The following is a 21,374-nucleotide window of genomic DNA, read 5'->3' on the forward strand; positions in this document are numbered from 1 at the left end:
GTCCTTTCCGTCTTCTTCAGGATGGATGAATAATAATATTAAAATGAATGGAAAACTTACAAATATTCAACACAGTATTTTTCATATGGTGGTTATGAAAAAAATGTAGTTTGTAGTTTGTAATCTTCTTTCGTTCCGTAATTAGAAAACTCTTACAGGTTTTTTTTTTTTTTTTTTTTTTTTGTAATTAGAAAAATCTTACAGGTATTTTATATTCCTTCTTGACTTGAAAGGACCGTAAGTTTTACACAGATAGCAGTGACAACATAAAATAATTACATGTAAGCAGTAAAATAGAATTTGTCGAAGCTATGCTTTATTGGTCAGATTGTGACGTCGCAGCACTTGCTTTAACAGTGGTTTTTGGTAAGACAATTTTTCGTAAGTCAAGTGAGAGGTCACGGTATAACTTACGGAGCAAGGCGAGGATCCGTTTATGTTGGAAACCTATGAAGTAGGTGTCTTAAAGTTAATGCATAGAATATAATTTCTAAGGAATATATAATGCACTTATTCTTCTTTGTAGTATCGCTCGATATGCGTATCTGTAGACGTTGCAAATGTTTTCAATTCCACGCATAAATAAATTATGAATACACTATGTTGTTTACTTCAACAAGGAATTCCTAAACATCCGCAAAGCGTTAGATGAGAAGAGAGTGAAAATAATTGTATCAGTTTTTGATCGTAGAAATAAATAAATGTTTATGAAAGATACACACAACAGATGTTTAGATTTTAGTTTTATTTTTTCATTCACTGAAATTTACATATGTGATTTAATAAAATGTACCGTATGGTCTACAAAAAGTGTTATACTCCACTATTAGTTTGAATCCAGTCTCTATAATATGATACTCTTGTGTATGCGGAAGGTGCACCACTTGCACATCCTTCATCACTGACGAAAGAAGTCACACCAACTTGGACGCCATCAACCACCAATGGACCACCACTATCACCCTAAAATGAAAATAAAGAAGATAGTTATAGAATAATATATATTCAACTTAGAGATAGATGCAAGGGCGCGAAAAAGAACGACTTTTTTTGGGAAAAAACTCGGTTTTTTCTGCTTCGCTTTTTTGCTTGGGAAATTTTGGGCTTTTTTGAAAATTTTGCTTTAAACTGATAAAGCAGACTTTGTTTCGCTTCTCTACAACAAAAAACTCATTTAATTAGTGGTTGATGCAGATAATAATATGAAACCTCGAAAAAAACCGTGAATTTCAAAAAGATTTTTTTAAAATTCTTAACATATTTACATTATGAATTCCAAAGGATTAACTAATATATGTAATAATATTTTAACCTCTTATTTACAATAAGTACTTTAAAAATGATACAAAAATAACTAGCAAAATTGTATGTAGCATTTTTACTTCAAAATATCACACACTCTTTTTGAAGCAAAATTAAGAAAAACTTGAGAGAAATCTGCACATCAAGAGCTTCGTTTCGGGTAGTTCTGTACATTATTGAAATTTTTCAGTTAAATGTTAACTTTCATATACATTGTATGAATATTTCGAAGAAATTTTTCACTGATTGATCACATACGTAATAATCTGTTACCACCTATCAGGTGCTTCGTATTTGCAAAATAGGTAAAGCTCCAAATTCTGTAATGCACTGACTGTTCCTTAAGCTTGTTCAGAATCGGAAAAGTATCGAATTTTCTGTTCATGGATCATATACGTAATAGACTGTTCATCTGAGCGTATGGTTTCCTAGGCTGTAGAATACATAACCACCATCACGGTTTACCCAGTCCTGAAGGTTTCTGAATTTTTAACAAGAAAATTCAACATATCTTTACGAAACTTTTTTAAAAAGAGGAAAACTATGGAATACATATAAAAAGAATGGAAGAATCAATCACTGTTAAAATTCACAAGAAATACGACAAAATTCATTGTAATAATTATAGAGGCATTTCTCTTAATATTCTATTAATAAGATTGACGCCACACGCAGACGAAATTATTAGAGATTATTAGTGTGGATTTAGTCGCAATCGATCAACTATCGACCAGATATTTACCATTCGACAAATACTAGAAAAGAAATGGGAATATATTACCCAGTACATCAACTGTTTATTGATTTTAGAAAGGCTTACAACTCGATTAGAAGGGAAACATTGTACAACATTCTTACAGAATTTGGAATACCGAAAAAGCTAGATTTATTAAGTGTTTAAATGAATCCCAGAGTAAAGTCCGAGTACAAGAATGCGAGCTTCCACGTCGAGATTGGCCTGAAACAAGGATATGCGTTATCGCCGTTATTATTCAGCTTTGTTCCGGAGTACGCTATAAGGAAAATCAAAGATAGGAACCAGGGCCTGGAGTTGAATGCTATTCACCAGGTTATGGTATATGCTGATAATGTAAATCTGATAGAAGAACAATCGAAAGAAATGCAGAGGCCTTATTAAACTCTTGCAGGGACATGAGTAAATGCAGAAAGAAAATTCACAAGGATCGTAATACGGCAAATTATGAATGCGTTAAAATATCAATTAATACTTTCGACACATTGGATACTTTCAAATATCTTGGATCAGTATTACCAGACCAAAATCATACCCACAAAGCAATTAAATGTCGACTGAAATAAGGAAATTCTTGTTATTATCCAGTTCAAAATATTTTGTCGTAGCAAATTCTGTCACGGAATTTAAAGCTTAAATATATAAAACGATAATCATGCCTTTTGTTCTGTATGGTTGTGAAACATGGTCGCTTACTCTGAGGGAAGAACGCAGACTGAAATTATTTGAGAATAAAATTCTGAGACGAATATTTGGACCCAAGAGGAACGAAAATGGAGAATGGCGGAAACTTCATAAGAAGGAACTACGTACTTTATAAGGTTTACCAAACATAGTTAGTCACCAAGTCTAGGAGGCTCCGGTGGGCAGGTCATGTACTCAAAATCTAAGAAAGTAGGAACGCTTTCAAAGTTTTAACTGGAAATCCAATCGGGAAACTTCTATTAGCAAAACCTAGACCCAGATGGGAGGACAATATTAAGATGGATGTAGCAGAAATAGGAATACAGAGTAGAAACTGGATTGAATTGGATAAGGACAGAAGTCAATGGAGAGCTTTTGTGGCCATAGAGAAAGAGAGAGAGAGAATACATTTAAGTTATTCACAACTGCACAACAAACATGAGTGAGTGGTTAGCTTTCGCGCTTCTATCGTGAAGTCCGGGATTCAACCTCGCATTCCACCATTTTGACAAAAGTTTTTCTTAATTACATCTGTGATTGTAGAGATAGTGCGTGTACTGTGAGTCCTGGCCGACTTCCTTTCTAATCGTTTTTAATTCTTTGTTATTACTAATTACCAGCAGTGATGGATTTGCGAAGAAGGTTAGGGTGGGGATGTCTTTCGAATTGAAGACTACTCCGAAATTACGGAATTTCTAAAACAAACGAAATATTAGTTTTGTCTTTACTCATAAAATTCAAGCTGTCCTCAAAAAATTAGGAATTATTAGAAAAACTAAGCATTAATAAGAAAAGCCCCTCCCAAAATACTTTTCTAAATCCACCACTGATTATCTGTATAAAATGTTCTTCAAGGTTGTATCTGGAAGATTATAGCTAAATATACAAACGAAACGAGATATTTGTTATGACTGTACTCATAACCTTAAGCTTCCCTTAAATAAAAGTTAGGAATTTTTAGAAAAACCAAACATTATTCAGAAAACCTCTCCCAAATATTCTTCTAAATCCGATACTGATTATTTTTATCAAATGGTATTCAAGGTTGTGTCCGGAAGATTATTGTTAAATCATTGCACAGCTACAGTATAACGGAAATGTGGAAGTAAGTTCTGGCAGATATATTGAAAAACGTACGCTCTGATAGATATACTGAAAAACATAAATTTAATTATGTGCTAGAAGTTAGAGTACTAAGCTCTAAGAAGCGAAATAGAGACGACTAAAAGAAATGATCTAGAGAAGAAAAAATGTCGATAATTCAGAAGTTAAAATAAAGTTAAATAGCTTCTAAAATTGCCCTGAAATACTACGCATTTTATGTTTACTTTAATTCATAAACCCTGTGCTCCATCCATCATGATGGTGAATTCCAGAGCAAAATATGGCATTTAAGTCATGGAATCTTATTAACCTTTAAAGTATACTATAAGAAAGCTATTTAAACATAAAAATTATGAAAATGAAAAAAGCCAAAATTTCCAAAATTATCGGTTTTTTCCCCCAAAAAAGCCGGCTTTTTATATGCAAGAAACCATCGGTTCAAAGCTTTTTTGCATCTCTAATTCAACTACAAATCAGTGCTAATATTATAACACTATAAGATTAAACTCATAATAGTCAGCATACTGAAATATCAAAGGAGTTATGCTTAGGTTACTAGCTGAAGACGACATCATAGTTATCTTATCCAGCTGTGTTAGAGACGAGAACGTGTAGCATGGAAAAATATACACTTTGAGAATGGAATTTGCATAAAGGGCTATACAATGCATCCAATAACTAGATGGATTTCAAACCAATGCTATTAGTAGATGTCTTGACTCATAACTTCGGTGTTGCATAAAAACGTGAAGCACAAATCCCAAACTCATAGTGTGAAATATAGTTGAAAAACTTTAACAAAGCACATTATGAAAAGTTATTGATAGTGCAGAAAGTTCTTTTGTATTTTATAACTTAAATTTCATATTCTGTAACTTAAATTTCATATTTTGTAACTTAAATTTCATATTTTGTAACTTAAATTTCAAAAAGCTCTGAACTTGTATAATAGTTTCTTTGAGTAAAATAAAAAGTGATCTATTAAAGTTTTACATATAAGATGCTTAAGAAAACGTGTAACATTATACATTAAGTATTTCTTTGTGCTTGTCTACATCTTCTATATTTGAAGAGAATAAGTCAAACTATTGAATGTAGGCTTTCTTATTAGAACAAGTACTGTATGTGATTACTAATATGACATCCACTTTTGTAGATGAGCTTCTAACTTATCAGGTAATAGATATGGCTTTTTAAAATTTATCTAATGAATAATATTTTATAAGTAAACAATTATTATCTTATCAAGATAAAACTACACATTCTATATATAATACATATTTTATGATAATATAATGTTTTTTTATACACGAACCGTGTGTTCCGTAGTTTTTCGATATAGACTACAGATTTTGTGTACAACGCTGAGATTGAAAATATTATTCTGATTGATTGATCTCTGTACAATATAACATGAAAGTATAATTTGTCTGTCGATTAACAAAACATACTAAATATTTTTAGCATTATATAAATTGATTGAGCTGTTCCTATTGATTTTCTAGATTCAACAGTGAAGCAACTAAAGTGACTTTAAGATGCCTCAATTAAGGAAGCTCACCACGTTTTCTAAATTATTACGAATTATTCAAACGTTTTTAAATGTAAAAGTAAAGAATGCACTTTCGGACAGTGTTTTCATAATCTAACAATGTTCTGCGTTACGTGTGTTGAAGGAATAATGTATTTTCATCTTCAAATTCATTTGAATTGATTCGATTTTAATCTTAGAACAGCAGTATACTATTTCCTCAAATAAGAATGTTAATTTTCTTACGACACCTGGAGGAGAACGCGATATAATTTACAAGGTTAAAATTAAATACTTTTTGCTTCTCGCTGTAATGCATTATACTTATGAACAGACTGAACTGAGAAAACTGAATTAGTTTAGTTTGTTTTCGTATTTATTTTAGTGCATCAAGTTAGTAAATGTCTCCCGACTTTCTAAGGGTCGGTTATTCATATTTTGAGAAACTGAAAACATTCCTTTCCAAACAGGAAAATGTTTCCTTGGATACCATACTAGCAGGGCAGGATATCTCTGGTTTTCTTTAGTGTCAATTTCATTATACAATAAATTAAAAGGTAAAAGAATGTTGTGGGTAGTTTTCCAAATTTTTTGGGTATTTCATTCCTTTCTATACAATTCACTAACACGACACATAAACATCGTCAGATGCAATTAAAAAATATATACTTTGAGCACTACTTCAGATATAGTATTAGCTACAACTTCGAAAATTAAAACTAACAATTTCTTAAATTCATACGGAACTCGAAGAGTTGGCACCTGACAGGTAATCGCTACAGAGAATAGTTTAAATAATACACATAATATAGCAGATTAGAAAATATTCTAAAATACCTGTTCACACCGGAATTGTTATCATTTTAAAGGAACTATGTGCTTTCAGCTGAGTGAGTGGGTGCAAGTTTTTTTTTTTTTTTTTTTTTTTTTTTTTTTTTTTTTTTTTTTTTACAACGAATTTGATATGAATGTGTTTTTCTGTTGTAAATATGTATGTACCAGACAGAAGAAAGTAATGTATCTGGGCAATGTATATGATGATGATGACTTAGAATTCAAATTTCGATCCAAATGTTACAGAGGCTTTTCTACCGTATAGCTACATTTTCCCATATTTTAACGAAACACAAGATGGATCAATACAACATACCTAGGTATGAAAACGAGAAATGCTAGTAACGTTGTACTCGTTTTTGTTATGAAATTGCTATAAATTGTGTATTGTTTCCGCTAGACATTTAGACTACATAGTACACATATTTAGAGAAATACGTGTACTGTGATGAGAACTTAAAAATGTAGCATATACTAAACTAAACTTCAACTTTTGAACTATGTAACTTTCTTTCTTAAGATTATCAAATAGCCAGAATATCAACAATATCTAAGCATTCAAGTTAAGAATGTCATTTTCATAACTGGTGTTCTGCACACCCATTAGAATCTTACTGATCCTTAAAACAGAATAGAATGTTAAAAACATATAATTACTGGTTGAAAGATTTTGAATACACTAGTATGATTCCCTTTACAACGGAGTGAACACAGTGTGTCTAACACTCACCATTATTTTGTGACTAGCATACAACTTACAACTTAGCGCTAAGGTACAGCCACAAACACAATTATCTATCTGAATCCCTTTCATTGTAGCTTTAAAACTGCGTTGCCCCAATTAAAAATAAAATATAATAAAAGTAAATCACTTGTAATAAATATTAGTGTTACCTTTTCTGCAATGTATCATTACCTTCATTAGAAACATTATATGAAAATGTAACACTTATTATTATTTACTTATTATTTACTAAAACTGATTTGCTATGGTTAAATTTTATTTACAATTATCCAATGGATTTGTAATGTTCTGACACTCTCATAACAAACACTAATGAAGTACTAAATTGTGTTTAATGTTCTCAGCACCAGTGGTTGAATGGCCTAATCTAAAACACATCTCAGTTTGTTTTCCAAATCATTAACTATAGATAATACTGTTCTTCAGCAATATTCTTACTAAATATCTAATAGGAAATTGTCGTATATTACCAGATCTCGTCTTTGCAGAAGATCCAAACAAATGATAAGAAAGAGATCCATGATCATTCCAATAACTTGGGGACATTTCATTAAGATCTTGCTGCATTACAGATCAATAATGAGGGATCCTCACGTGCTCGAAATTACGTATATTATCCTGAGTTCTCCCAGTTTCTATTGGTAATAATTATTTACGACCCATATTTTAAAAATATATTTATCGGAAGTTGTTTTGCTGTTAATTATTATATGTATCTACTGATCAAGGTTGCGTTCCAACTCATTAAGTAGAGGATTTAAAACTGCCTAAACCACATTTACTGACTGAAAGTTTTTTAATATCAATCATTTGTCACTTTGATGTCATTTTATCAGTTTTCAAAATTATGCAGAAAATATAAAACAGTGTGATATATCCTTACACGTTACTATTTCTACAGTAAAACTAAAGTTTGAAATGTTTGTAATGATGCTTATACATTTTCTACTTTCGTACATGGGCTTAAAAGAATCACTGTTCATAGAATCAGCGAATGACAGGAATGTGTGATCTTTAATCAACATTTTAAGAAACTTAGTTGATATATGAGGCTGGAAATGTCACCGATTTCTGTTTCAATTCGCATAAGTTATAAAAAGTATATACCATTTTAGTACTATTCGTTTCCAACTACTATTAACATTTGCTAATTATTATATGATACGTTCTTATTAAATATATACTTGTTGTTAAGAAGCGGAAATTGAAAACCTTTTTTTTTTTTTTTTTTTTTTTAGAATATCCTATTTATAATACAAAATAAATGTTAGTCTCTACGCAACGATACCTCAACAGGTGAAGCTGGATTGTGCGAGGGCATAGGCAGTCAATATGGCGTGTGACCACCACGAACAGCTATACAGGCACGACATCTGGCCTGCATGCTGCAAATCAGAGTGTTGATCAAGTCTTGCGGCAAATGGCGCTACTCCTCGAGGAGAGCTGTTTGCAGATCAGGGAGAGCGCGTGCTGGTTGACTGCGCTGCGCTATTCGCCGCCTAAGAGCATCCCACACATGCTCGATGGGTATCAAGTCCGGCTAATATGCAGGCCATGCAATACGCGTAATGTTTTTGCACTCCAGATACTCGGACACAAGATGTGCACGGTGTGGGCGGGCATTTTCATCCATGAATAGGAAGACTGGGCCAAATGCTCCGCGGAAATTGCGCACATGTGTATTGAGAATTTCATCCCGGTACCGTTGTGCTGTCAAAGTGCCATGCTACACAATATGGAGGTCCGTTTTCCCAACCAGCATAATTCAACTCCACACCATAATGGAACCACCGCCATAGGACGGCCGTTCAGCAATGAAGTTTGGATGATAGCGTGTTCCTGGCTCTCTCCACACTGAAGTTCGACCAGAATAAGACGACAGGCTGAACCTCGACTCATCGGAGAACATGACACGCCCCCACTGGTGTTCCCGCCAAGCAACATGTTCCTGACAACATGTGTAACGCGCACGTTTGTGCTGCAGTTTCAGTGGCACACACAGCACAGGCCTTCTTGCATACACTCCTGCTCTATTGAGCCCCCAACGAACAGTTTCACGACTCACGCATTGTCCTGTAGCCTGAAACAACTATTGGCCAGTTGAGAGTACGAAGCTTGACAGTTACGTTTGGCAGCAATTGTGAGAAATCGGTCATCGACGGCCGACGTCTTCTTCGGACGGCCTCTTCCATGACGTCTATTGACTTCACCTCCATTTTGGAAGCGACTCCACAGCCTCGACACAATTTTTTGTTCACGTTGAATTCCTGCGCCATTTCCACTTGCGATCGGACCAATTCCAACCGACCAATTATTCGCCCGCGGTCAAAGACACTCAAATGTCTACCAGCCATTGCAAGGTGTGTACCCCACACAAAAACCACTAACTCAATGCTTGGAGCCTCGGACACTATTGGGCTGTGGTGTACGCCTCATGGCATAATTTGTTCACCGTGGTTGCAACGGTGCTGATTATGATATAGAGTGGGTGCTCGCCTTGCTTGTGTGTCTCTGTGTATGTGCATGTCACTAACCAGTGTTGAATGGGCCCCACAAGTCACTTATACCACGTTCTCTCGGGTTGCTTAAGTTTTGTGGAGCAGTGTATATTCAGATTTGATCATTAATATTTATTTATTTCTGCAGCAATACTTTATATGGATTTAATAGATTTAATTGTAAAGTGAACTATATCTGTTTCAATTTATATTTTAGAAAATGGATAATGGTGATCCTGAATTTGAACGCACATTGCTATGTATTATTAGAAGAAATAAAGAAATGGAGCTATTAACTAAGCAAGATTTATCCTTTAGTGCACAGAGGGTAGAAGACTTAGGTGAAACAATTAGTGGCAATAAAATTAATGTTACATCGTGAAATTAGAGTTATCTACTTACATTGCAGGGACTCTTTCCACCTGGAGCACCGGCGCAAATCTTGGTTTCGTCGATGACATCTCCATAAGACTCAGCACATTCATCGTTGGTAATAATGGGTAACTCTACGTATCTCAGCTCTGGACTAATACTGACAGCATCTGCCAAAAAATAAATAAATAAAATAAAATAAAATAAAAAATAAATAAATACTTGATATAGTGAATATGCTGGAACAAATACTACTATAAATTTACTATCAACATTCTATGAGAGTTTTTAGATTATTTCCCAAATTTTCTACGTTTAATGTTAGTTCAAAATTTTCAAATTGCAACCATTTTATTGTTGCGTTGATATAGATCAATATAAAACATAATTCATTGCATTACATTTATACAACTACAAGGGAGTTAAGGAACACTGTGATTATTTCTCATAACGTATTATTATGTGCAATTACGGCATCAAAAGTTACGCAGTGTATGAACATAAACCAACTCAAAATTGGTATATTTAACTAAATGGCACTAAGTTTACCTAAAGATAGTAAACGTAATACATGATTTTCGTTTCCAAAAAAATTAATTGTTATATTACAGACATACATATTCAATTTCAGCACTAGAAATGAGATTTTTAACCTATTGAGATTAATTGTTTTCTCGTGAAAAATATAAAATTTCCATTAGGAACTACTAAAAAATATAAATTTCCATTAAAAAACTACTAAAAATACGTAAAAAGTCCAAAAAGTTAATAATATCTATAGATCAATTGCAAAACTCTTGGATGTATTTCTGTCTATCGAACTATCTCCTTTAAAAATTTATAGACAAATCAATTTTGAATAAATTTTAAATAAAGTTGTTTGAATTTCAAAGTTCCATCCCGTTCGAGTTTTGAAAGAAGTTCGTTTGTTCTCAAGAGAGAAAATAGCTGGTATGTTTACTAGTTTGCTAGAAAATAACAATGAAAGTCGCAAATGAAATTGGAAAAGTTATTTTTATGTTTTGAAGTTGAAATAAAGAAGAAAAGTACAAGTAACCTGTGGAAACATTATTTTGTCGAAAATAGAATTTGAAACGTTTCAACCATAAATAATTATCATTATATGAGGTTAATAATGAATATAATACTCTTACTTTATATATACAGGGTGATTCTTTGTAGGGTTTACAACTTCAATCAATTTATAATTCTTTATTGGAACCACATGCAGACTTGGTTTATATGTCATTATACTGCAAAACACTTAGTGGTTTGACTTACGTAGTGAGTACTTGCGGAGTTGACCACACGCTGCGCCACCGGTGAGTCTTTGAAAATGAAGACTTCCACTGGTACTGAAAGAGCTAAGTGCGTGCTTTTGTTTGAAGAAACGAAGTCAGCACCGAGTGTACAGCGAAGTCTCGCACACAATACGGCAAAGAACCATCAAGTAGACCAACCGTGCACAAATGGCACCAGACATTTGTTGAAACAGGTTGTTCTGTGCGACACACAAAGGCTTCAAGGCTCTCACCTGTGATTGATGATGTGGTGGAAGCAGTTAGGAAGAGTTTTGTCCGAAGTCTTCGAAAATCTACACGACGTGCATCAGAAGAAACTGGTTTTCCTTACAGCACTTTTGGTGTGTGTTGCATAGACGTTTGTCCATGAAGCCATACAGACTGTCTTTGGTTCAAGCACTGACTAGGGATGATACCATACCGGGACCAGGTACTTGGGGAAAACCTACATATCGTCTGAAAGTTCTTGCCATCACAAGTACGAAACCGTTTTCAAATCACGGGCAAACCCTAAAATTGACCCTATATGGAGCCAGTTTGTTGGTGTTTGTGACCCTATGTATGGTATATTCAACAGAAATAAAAATGAATATTACGATGCATCACACGTAAGTCCCTGAGCCCATCATGTTTCAAATTGGCTCACTGCTAGAACGTGACTCGGGTAAGGGTTTGATAATATCACTTTGCATCCAAACGTATACATTTCGTTAGTGTTGCCAACGAATTGTAAATACACCGTGGCAGATGGTTTCTGTACTACTCGATCAGGCACGTAGCCAAGGGGGGTCGGGGGCCGGACCCCCCCCCTCGAGACCAGAAATGAAAAAAATAAGGAAGGATGAAAAATGAAATGAGAAAAAGAAGGATCGCGCTAAAAAAAATTTAAAAAATCAGGAAGCTCTTGGTTACTTTTTCTTATGAGATTTGTATTACTTGAAATATATGGTGGCGAGGCGAGCGAGATATCCTGGAAGAGTCAGGGAATATTAGATTTCTAGAAAATTCACGGAATTCTCAGAATTTCTGCTGCTAGTCAGGGGAATTTCAAGGGAAATTTAAAGCTTCTGAAAGTATAGTACCGTTGTGTAACAACGTGGACATTTTTTATCATAAATTTTCGTTATCGCATCCTTGCAGTATCAAACATGTTATTTCAAAAACAAATTTCTAATGCTCCTTGAACATGTCATTGGAACAGACAGTAGTTAACGGAATAATAAAAACAAAAATTTATATGGAAAGAAAGTTCTGTTAACATTTGATTCAACAGAGAAAGGAACGCAGGTATTGTAAAATATTTTACAAGACATTATTGAGCATGTACTTTTTTATAATAGTGAATATGTACTTTTTATAATAATTGGGGTCATAATGAAAGGAAAATTGTTATATTTGAATGAACAGAGGAAGGATGTAATTATTGTAAAATCTTTTTCAGCACGTTTTTATTTTTTTGTTTATTTTTTATTTTACTCGAGATTTCTAATAGTTTATTAAAATATAATCATTTTATTGTCCTAACAAACCAATATATGTTGATAGTAATGTAGTTTAGATTGATCGAGCTTCTGGGCATTCAGAATTTCATGTCACCCCTCCCCCCTTCCGTGACGAAATCCTGGCTGAACGAACCAATATATGTTCCAGTAAAATAGTTTAGAATGATCGACCCCTGTTGTGATGACCACAGTATTTCATGTGACCCTCCCCCCTTCACGAAATCCTGGCTACGTGCCTGACTCTATGTATATCCATAAAAACGCGACATAAACATCATTCGTCACTGGAGAAAATATACTTCGGAATATTCCTCTTCCAAGGTCCCCAGTTTATCACTGTTGCCAACCAAGTATAAAAATTAGAAATTGTAAAATACTTTCCGTATGAGACGTATGTATGAGACGTTTATACACCAAGCTTAGCAGGAACATCACACGAACTATAGCAAAAGGATATTGAGTGTGGCCGTCTCCCAACCATTCTAAGTTGTAATTGTTGCCAACAAGTGCAAACATCACAATGTTGAAAATGGCCTGACTGCCATTGAAAGAATATATGAAAATATGACAGAAGCAGCATTGGACAATGGAAAATAGTATACGTCCCCGTCTCCCAACTATTCGAGTGTAGTAGTATTGCCAACCAATGCGAACATTCAAAATTTTCGCATGAAGTCTACCGCATTGGCAAACATGACATGTTAACTTGTGAGTTCACTAACATACTACAAACTTAGTATGGGCCACAGTCTAATTATATCCGCCACACTGAGGTGCTTTGGAGATGGGAACACTCACACTATCTTTTCCATTGTCCAATGCTACTTCTATCACTTTTGTCATATATTTGTTCAATGACATTCACGCCATTTTCAAAATTGTGATGTTTACACTTGTTGGCAACACTGACAACCTAGAAGGTTGGGAGACGGCCACACTCAACATCTTTTTTCCATAGTTCGTGTGATGTTTCTGCCAAGCTAGATGTATAAACGTCTCATCGTACGGAAAGTATTTTACAATTTCTAATTTTTATACTTGGTTGGCAACACTGATAAACTGGGGTCCTTGGAAGACGAATATGTCCGAAGTATATTTTATCTAGTGACGAATGATGTTTATGCCACATTTTCGTGGATATACATCGAGTGGTACAGAAACCATCTGCCACGGTGTATTTACAATTCGTTGGCAACACTAACGAAATGTATACGTTTGGATACAAAGTGATATTATCAAACCCTTACCTGAGTCACGTTCTAGCAGTGAGCCAATTTGAAACATGATGGGCTCAGGGGCTTATGTGTGATGCATCGTAATATTCATTTTTATTTCTGTTGAATATACCATACATAGGGTCACAAACACCAACAAACTGGCTCCATATAGGGTCAGTTTGCGGGTTTGCCCGTGATTTGAAAACGGTTTCGTACTTGTGATGGCAAGAACCTTCAGACGATATATAGGTTTTTCCCAGGTACTTGGGCCCGGTATGGAATCATTCCTAGTAAGTGAAGCGGATAAACATACCTGACATGAATTCTATGTTATCATGTTGGATGGCATTAATGGTGATGAGTCATTCTTGAAAAATACGGTATTCGGTGACGAATCAACTTTTCATCTTTCCGGCCGAGTTAACACACACAATTGTCGTATTTGGGGCAAGGAAAATTCACATGCGCACGTGGTTCGAGACAGCCCCAGAGTGAACATGTTTTGCGCTGTTTCCAAAGCAAACGTGTATGGACCATTCTTCTTTGCGGAGAGCACCATCACTGGCATCGCCTACCTTGATATGCTCGAGAACTTCCTTGTTCGACAGTTAGATGAAGATGACCACTATGGCCGCTTATGGTGACAACAATATGGCGCCCCGCCGCACTAACTGATTGACGGAAGGGAATTTCTTGGTCAGCGTTTCCCAGATAAGTAGATAGGTCGGGCTGGACCAATTGCTTGGCCGTCACGGTCTCCAGATTACACGTAACTTGACTTCTTTCTGTGAGGGTTTGTGAAAGATAAGGTGTACCCCTCTCCTCTACCTGATAATTTTTATGAACTGAAACATCGCCTCACAACAGCCATCGCGGACGTTACACCAGAAACAGAAATTCCGGATACTGTTTGGCAGGAAATCGGCTTTCGCTGGGATGAGTCCAGGATGACCGCAGGTGCTCATATTGAGCCTTATTGGATTTGTCACAAAAAAAAAAAAGAAACTTGAAGTTTTTTGCAGTACAATTACATATAAACCAAGTCTGTATGTAGTTCCAATAAAGAATTATAACTTATTGAAATTGTAAACCATATAAAGGACCACCCTGTATAGATATATTATATTTCTGAATGTGTCATGCTTTCTTAGATTCCTGTTTAAAATGTCATAGTGAATAACGTTTAATAATTCTAATAATAGCAGTAACGAAACAAGAAAGAAAATTAATTTTAGATCTATGTTTGTTGAATTTTCCTTGAAATGTTACACCATTGTTATGCGCATAGTTAGGTTTAGCAAAGTTTTTCTTCACTTGGAATATTATTTCATTCTTTTTAGTTAAAAACACACACCTCATTTTCATACTATACCATTAGATCTATTTTATCTTATTCAGTTATTTCATTGAAACCAATTATTTATTTATTGAACAAATTCCCAGATACAGCATAACTTTGCCATTTTACACAGGGAAATGTTAACCAACAGAAAAAAAGAAAAACAACAACGACAACAACAAAAACGATGTCAATAAATATTGCAAAGATAATATTGTTTTGTCAAAACTCGTTCAATTGTTCTTTCAAACGTCCACATCAGTTGTTAAATGATTATAACAATTCGATATTCTGTAAAAAAAAAAAAAAAAAAAAAAAAAAAAAAAAAAAAAAAGAGAGAGAGAGAGAAGATGGAATCGGTGGGTGTTCCGGGTTAGGCTCGAAGGGACACGTAATGATAGTTCTTGAAGTAATTTTTCCGATCTCAAGTTTCCAGTAACTACTTTATGAAGAAATTTCAGATCAGAGTTATTTCTGCTGACTTCCGGAGTCTGAATATTAAGATATCGCAAGAATTCCTCCCAGTGGCGTAGCAGCTGCCCCCGCAACCCCCGCAGTGCGGGGGGCCCCGAGGTATAGAGGGCCCCGAAGTCTTGCGATGAATAAAGATTTAAAGAAGTAGAACTTCAACCTTACTTCTGTCGGCTTTACAACTAGGGCCCTTTCTCTATACTTTGCGGGGGGGCCCGCAAAAATGTGCTACGCCACTGATTCCTCCTTAGGTAATATTCGAAGTGAGGGAATACGAAAGCGTACTATTGCAATAATAAAGAAATTATTAATAGAATCAAGTCTAGAGAGATGTGTTGGTGAGTCCATGGCCCATATGGGAGAGAAGTATTCGATCTTAGGCGCTATTCGAGTTTTATAAAAAAAACTTGCTAAGGATGAAACAGTGCGTAGTTCAATAAATCGATAAAGAAGTCCCAATATGCGTATTGAATTCTTAAGTATTGAGGAGATGTGGTCAGAGAATGTGAGTTCCGAGTCAAAGATAACACCAAGATCATTATGACTAGCAGAATGTGTAATGGGGAAATTGTTGATGTGGTATGTAGAGGAAACAGGAAACTTTTTCAGTGTAATTAATGGTAATACTGTCACATTTCTCACTAAGTTTCAAGTGCCACTAATCTTAATCAAGCATCACTTGTTTCTATCTTGATGTTGTTACCAATTTCTAATTTTCAATACTACTATAAAATTTGTTCCCTTCAACCCATTTATAACCAATTTTCATGTATGTATCAATTAGTTGTTAACCATAAACTGAAAATCTCCTGGACAGAAGCGAAACCTAAAAACCGAAAGACAATACACATGAATAGGAGGACTTATGTATTTATAAAATGTTAAAGTAAAACGACGTTAAAAATTTTACTGTTAGTTCGCACAATTTTGAACTATTTTTGTATTAATATTGCTACATAATAGTTATACTTACCGTCGGAAGGCTTACCCCACCCACTTTCAGTGGCTGTCGAACCTACATAGTCATTTGATCCGCTTGCAAGGTCAATAGTAGCGACATAATCTGTTTAAAAGAAAATACAATTAAAACATATATTGTTCACAGAAAAAATATAAGAAAATATTTAAGTCCAATTTAATAGTATCATTAAAACAATAAACAAATGGACGGTTTCCTTGCAGCTAGAGATTAAAATCATGAAATCATTTTCACATTCAGACGTTCGTAGCAAATATTATTTACGTTTGTAGTAATATTGTGAAAAAATAATTGAAGGACAATTAACTGATAAATACTAATGTCATGTACATCATTATTGTGAATGTATGTACAGGGTGTCCAAGAAGTCCTTCCCTGATTACAGAAATTGATAACTCAGGCTAGAAATAAGATAGAAATATGAAACTGGTGTTGAATTGTTTACAAACTATAAAAGTTTTTGTCTGTGTTAGGTTTGTTCTGTTTTACCAAGTCTCAATTTTGTTTGTTTTAGGTTTGTAGTACATAAGTAAGAAGCCCAAGAAGCCATGCCAACCAACCAGGAGAAGGCACAGTGTGTCCTGTGGTACCATGAGACACGATCACCAACCACGGTGCAGAGACAGTTCCAGACAACATTTGGGAGGACTCCAACTGATGTCAAGAGCCAATGTATATAGAGTATTACAGGTAGCACATTTTCTGATATCGAGAGAAAAAATTACCCAGAATTCTTGCGCGACGTGACGTCACATGGAAGAGAGCACGAAACAAACACATTGTAGGGAATACAGTAAGCGGTGTCGATGCGTGAAATTTATAAAGAATGGGTAACTATTGAGACAAAAATAAATAAAAATAACTTTGTTGTTGCTCAATATCCGAATTGATAAAGGAAGACTCCATGTATAACATAGCACCCCTTCTCTAAAATGTTGTTGGTACAACGACAGTGAGTTTCTCGGTGTAAACGCGCAGACAGAATCGATATAACAATGCTATATTTATTCTATTTATTTCTTACCAAAAAATTATGAGGCAGACTTTCAACACGAACTTCATAAGGTACCTGTAAGAAAAAAAAGTTCCGCCCTCATGCAATTTCTTCTCTGCATATATCGAATTAGCATGGTATTGTTAAGAACGAACGGAAGTAAAGGCTTAAAAGAAAATAATTTACTTTTCAAACATATGAAGTTGAAGAACTTGAAAGAAATTTAAATAACTAGTCATGGATGCCGATCCTGTAGGACGAGCAAAAATGTTAGAAAAGAGGATTTGTCCATTTTGTCCCCATAACTCGATGAAACCAAAAAAATAATCGAGACAAAAGTGATTGGCTGCTCTCTTTTCCACCAGTAATGCTCGCTCGAAACTAGGTTTTCCGTATGCCAACTGTAGTGTTCATCGCGTTTATTCTTATTTAAATATTCACTTTAACGTTTAAAATGGTTACATGTGCAGCTAATGGATTCCTGTTCGTTACCTTCAATGGGGCTCGCGTTCTTATTTCCGTTGAGGCTCGTGCTCACTTGGGCTAGGACTCATCCTCCAATAAGGATCACACTGAGGATGGGATCCAGGATTTTCTGAGCGGGAGTGCACCAATAATTACCAAACTAACCAATCACACTGAAACTCTTCAAAGTGACGTGTGACAATATTCTTTACCCTTGACAACGCTGATACATAGAACGGGGGAGGGTGTTATTTTAAAGAAGGTCGCATGTTTTCTGACCTACATGACAAATGTTATATTGTTTTTACTTGGTGAATTCTTTTCCTTCAACCTTCAGAAAATCGACTTAATGTATTGCTTTTGCAAAGCTCTGCTTTCTCTTAAGCCCCAAACCGAAAAATAATGGCAGAAAGTTTCGGAAAGTGTTGCTATTCTCACTGCTAGCTTCTCATATTAGATAGTGTATATTTACAACGAAGGGGTGCACGTGCACCGGTGCACCCCCTAAATCCGGCCCTAATCACACTCACTAGACTGCTGGGAGCTCGTGCTCACTAATTTCATTGGGGGTGGAAGCGCGGTGGCTCAGTAGTAGAGCGTTCGCCTCCGGTGCTTGGGGTCCCTGGTTCGATCCCAGCTCGCGCCGTATAGACTTTGTGGTGGACAAACACCGTGCTCGTGGGTTTCTCGAAGTTCTCCCAATTATTCCCACTTTCTTCATTTCACAATTTCATTCATTTCTCATAATAATCGTCTCCTTTAGCCTAACCGGCATAACTGTGGGACGTAAAACTTAAAGATTTCATTTCATTTTCATTTTCATTTCATTGGGGTACACATTTATTGGGTTTGGGCTCACTACACTCAATAAAGCTCGGTCTTACTAATCTGAACTAGAGTAAGTGTCGTGCTCCATGACGTCAGTAGAGCTTGCAATGAGTTCATTACTTTCAGTGGGGAAAGCGTTCACTATTCTCGTTAAGGCTCGCTCTTACTCAAGCTAGGGCTCATATCCTTCAATGAGGCTCGCGTTTACTCGGTCTCGGTCTCACATCTTCCAGTGAGGCTCACTCTCACTAGGCTCCTTGGAGATCGCGCACCCTAATCTATTTCGAGTGAGCACACGATTAGTTAGGTTCGGGGTAACTAACCTTAATTAGACTCTTGCTCACTCGCGCGTGCTATCCTCCGTCAACTGGGGTCGAGCTCACTCATCAATGGGGCTCAAACTCACTGACAGAAGTGTGTATTAATGCGGGCTCGGGTTCCATATTTTCAGTGGGGCTCGCGCTATTTATTCTCGTTGAGCCTTGAGCTTTCTTGGTCTAGGTCTCACATTCTTTAATGAGGTTCGAACTCACTAGGCTCCTTGGAACTCGCGCTCTCTAGTATCCTTCGGTCACACACTTGCTTGGATTCGGGCACACTAATCTGGATTTGACTCGTGCTCACTTGTGTTGGCTCACTTCCGTCAGCTGGGCTCGATCTCAGTACCATCAATATAACTCGAGCTCTCTGATTTCAGCGCGGTTTTCACTAATGTGGGCTCGGGTTCATTACCTTTAGTGTGCTCGTGCTCATTATTCTCGTTGAAGCTCGTGCTTATTTGGCCCCGGGCTCATATCTTTTAATGAGGCTTGCACTAACTAGGTTCTCTGGAGCTCATGCTCTCTGATCTCGTTCTGGCAAGCGCTTACTTGGGCTCAGACTTCAACATTCAGTGGGACTCGAGCTCACTGGCGTTAGTAGGGCTTGTACTCATTTTTGCTTGGGCTCACATCCTTCATTAAGGCTAGTGCTTAGTCAGGTTCTGGCTCAGATCCTTTAATGAGACTTGCAATTATTAGCCTCCTGGCACTCGCGCTTACGAATTTTGTTTGGGTACATTTTCCGCGAACTAAACCCAAACTATAGTGGAAACACGTAAAAACAAGAACATTTATTTGAGTAATCTCAACCTAAAAAAATAAAGCCCAAAGAATGAAGAAACACGGTGCAAGGAAACAATCAATGCGTCCCGGGTTCTGTGACTTCTGAGGGCTGCAATTAAAATTATCACTAACATTTCCTATCAATATTCATAAAACAACGAGTGGATGATAACATTAATATAAATTTATTATAATATAGCAATTTACCCTGCGTATTTGTAGTGTTAGAATTAGTAATATTTTTGTCTTTATGTAGTTTCAACAATCAAATGAAATTAGAATATGCTCGGAGTATACAAAACGTATATGCTAAAAGCAGAAGACGCGATTTTCTCTCTTCCGCGTGACGTCACACTTCCACCGACCAATGCCAGTTCGAATCGCATATTTAGCAGCCCCTGGTCAAGAGCATTAAAGCCTGGTATGAGAAGTTCAAGAACACAGGGTCGGTTGCTGATTTTCCGAGGTCTGGTCGACCAAGAACCTCAGCAGACACGGTGGAGGCTGTGCGGCAGTCTTTTCTGAGAAGTCCTAAGAAATCGGTGCGCAGGGCCTCACGTGAATTACAGATGCCAAAAAGCTCTATACATGACATTTTACAAAAACGTTTATTGTTTCGTGCTTACAAAGTGCAACTCGTTCAGGCCTTGTTGCCCGACGACGGTACACGTCGATATGACTTTGCGGTCGAAATACTATCACGTATTGAGGACGATAATGGTTATCTCAGACGAATTGCCTTTTCCGACGAAGCGACATTCTTTGTCAGTGGAGTAGTGAATCGCCATAATGTACGCATTTAGGGTTCAGAACCCCCCAGGGAGGTCAGGGAGTTCACCAGAGGCAGTCCAAAGTTGAATGTTTGGTGCGCGTTATTGCATGATCGAATTATCGGGCCATTCATCTTCGCTGAGGATACCATCACATCTGCAGTGTACCTGGATATGTTGCAGCTGTATGTTGTACCTCAGCTGCTTCAGTATCGCCCCGATGTCGTTTTTCAGCAAGACGGTGCACCACCTCATTGGGGTTTGGACGTCCGTGCCTATCTCGATAGGACATTTCCTGGGCGATGGATTGGTCGTGATGGACCAACAGCTTGGCCTCCACGCTCTCCTGACATAACCCCATTAGACTTCTTTTTATGGGGTTATGTCAAGGATGAGGTCTACCGAACACGTGTACCAGATCTTGAAACCCTGCAGCAACGAATAACCACAGTCGTTGCATCGATCCCTCCAGTGATGTTGGCTAATGTGTGGATGGAAATTGAATATCGCCTAGATGTGCTACGTGCTACCAAGGGTGCTCATGTGGAAGTGTACTGATGTGACCAAAACTTTTATAGTTT

At 36.3% G+C, this 21,374-nt stretch overlaps 1 protein-coding gene across 2 annotated transcripts in view; it reads right to left on the minus strand.

Moving 5' to 3' along the window:
* Positions 1-726: 726 nt before the first annotated feature.
* The window catches only part of LOC145684732 (brachyurin-like), a 50,477-nt gene continuing 29,829 nt past the window's right edge, over positions 727-21,374 (minus strand). For both annotated transcript variants that reach the window (XM_081757108.1, XM_081757109.1), the window contains 3 exons: positions 16,628-16,717; positions 9,855-9,994; positions 727-963 (listed from right to left, as the gene is read on the minus strand). In XM_081757108.1, the coding sequence (XP_081613234.1) occupies positions 814-963; positions 9,855-9,994; positions 16,628-16,717 (380 nt within the window). In that variant the 3' untranslated portion in view covers positions 727-813. The remainder of the gene's footprint in view (positions 964-9,854; positions 9,995-16,627; positions 16,718-21,374) is intronic.

Source organism: Thermobia domestica, chromosome 5 (genome assembly GCF_964235325.1).
Source record: "Thermobia domestica chromosome 5, izTheDome1.hap1.1, whole genome shotgun sequence".
Lineage (NCBI taxonomy): Eukaryota > Metazoa > Arthropoda > Insecta > Zygentoma > Lepismatidae > Thermobia > Thermobia domestica.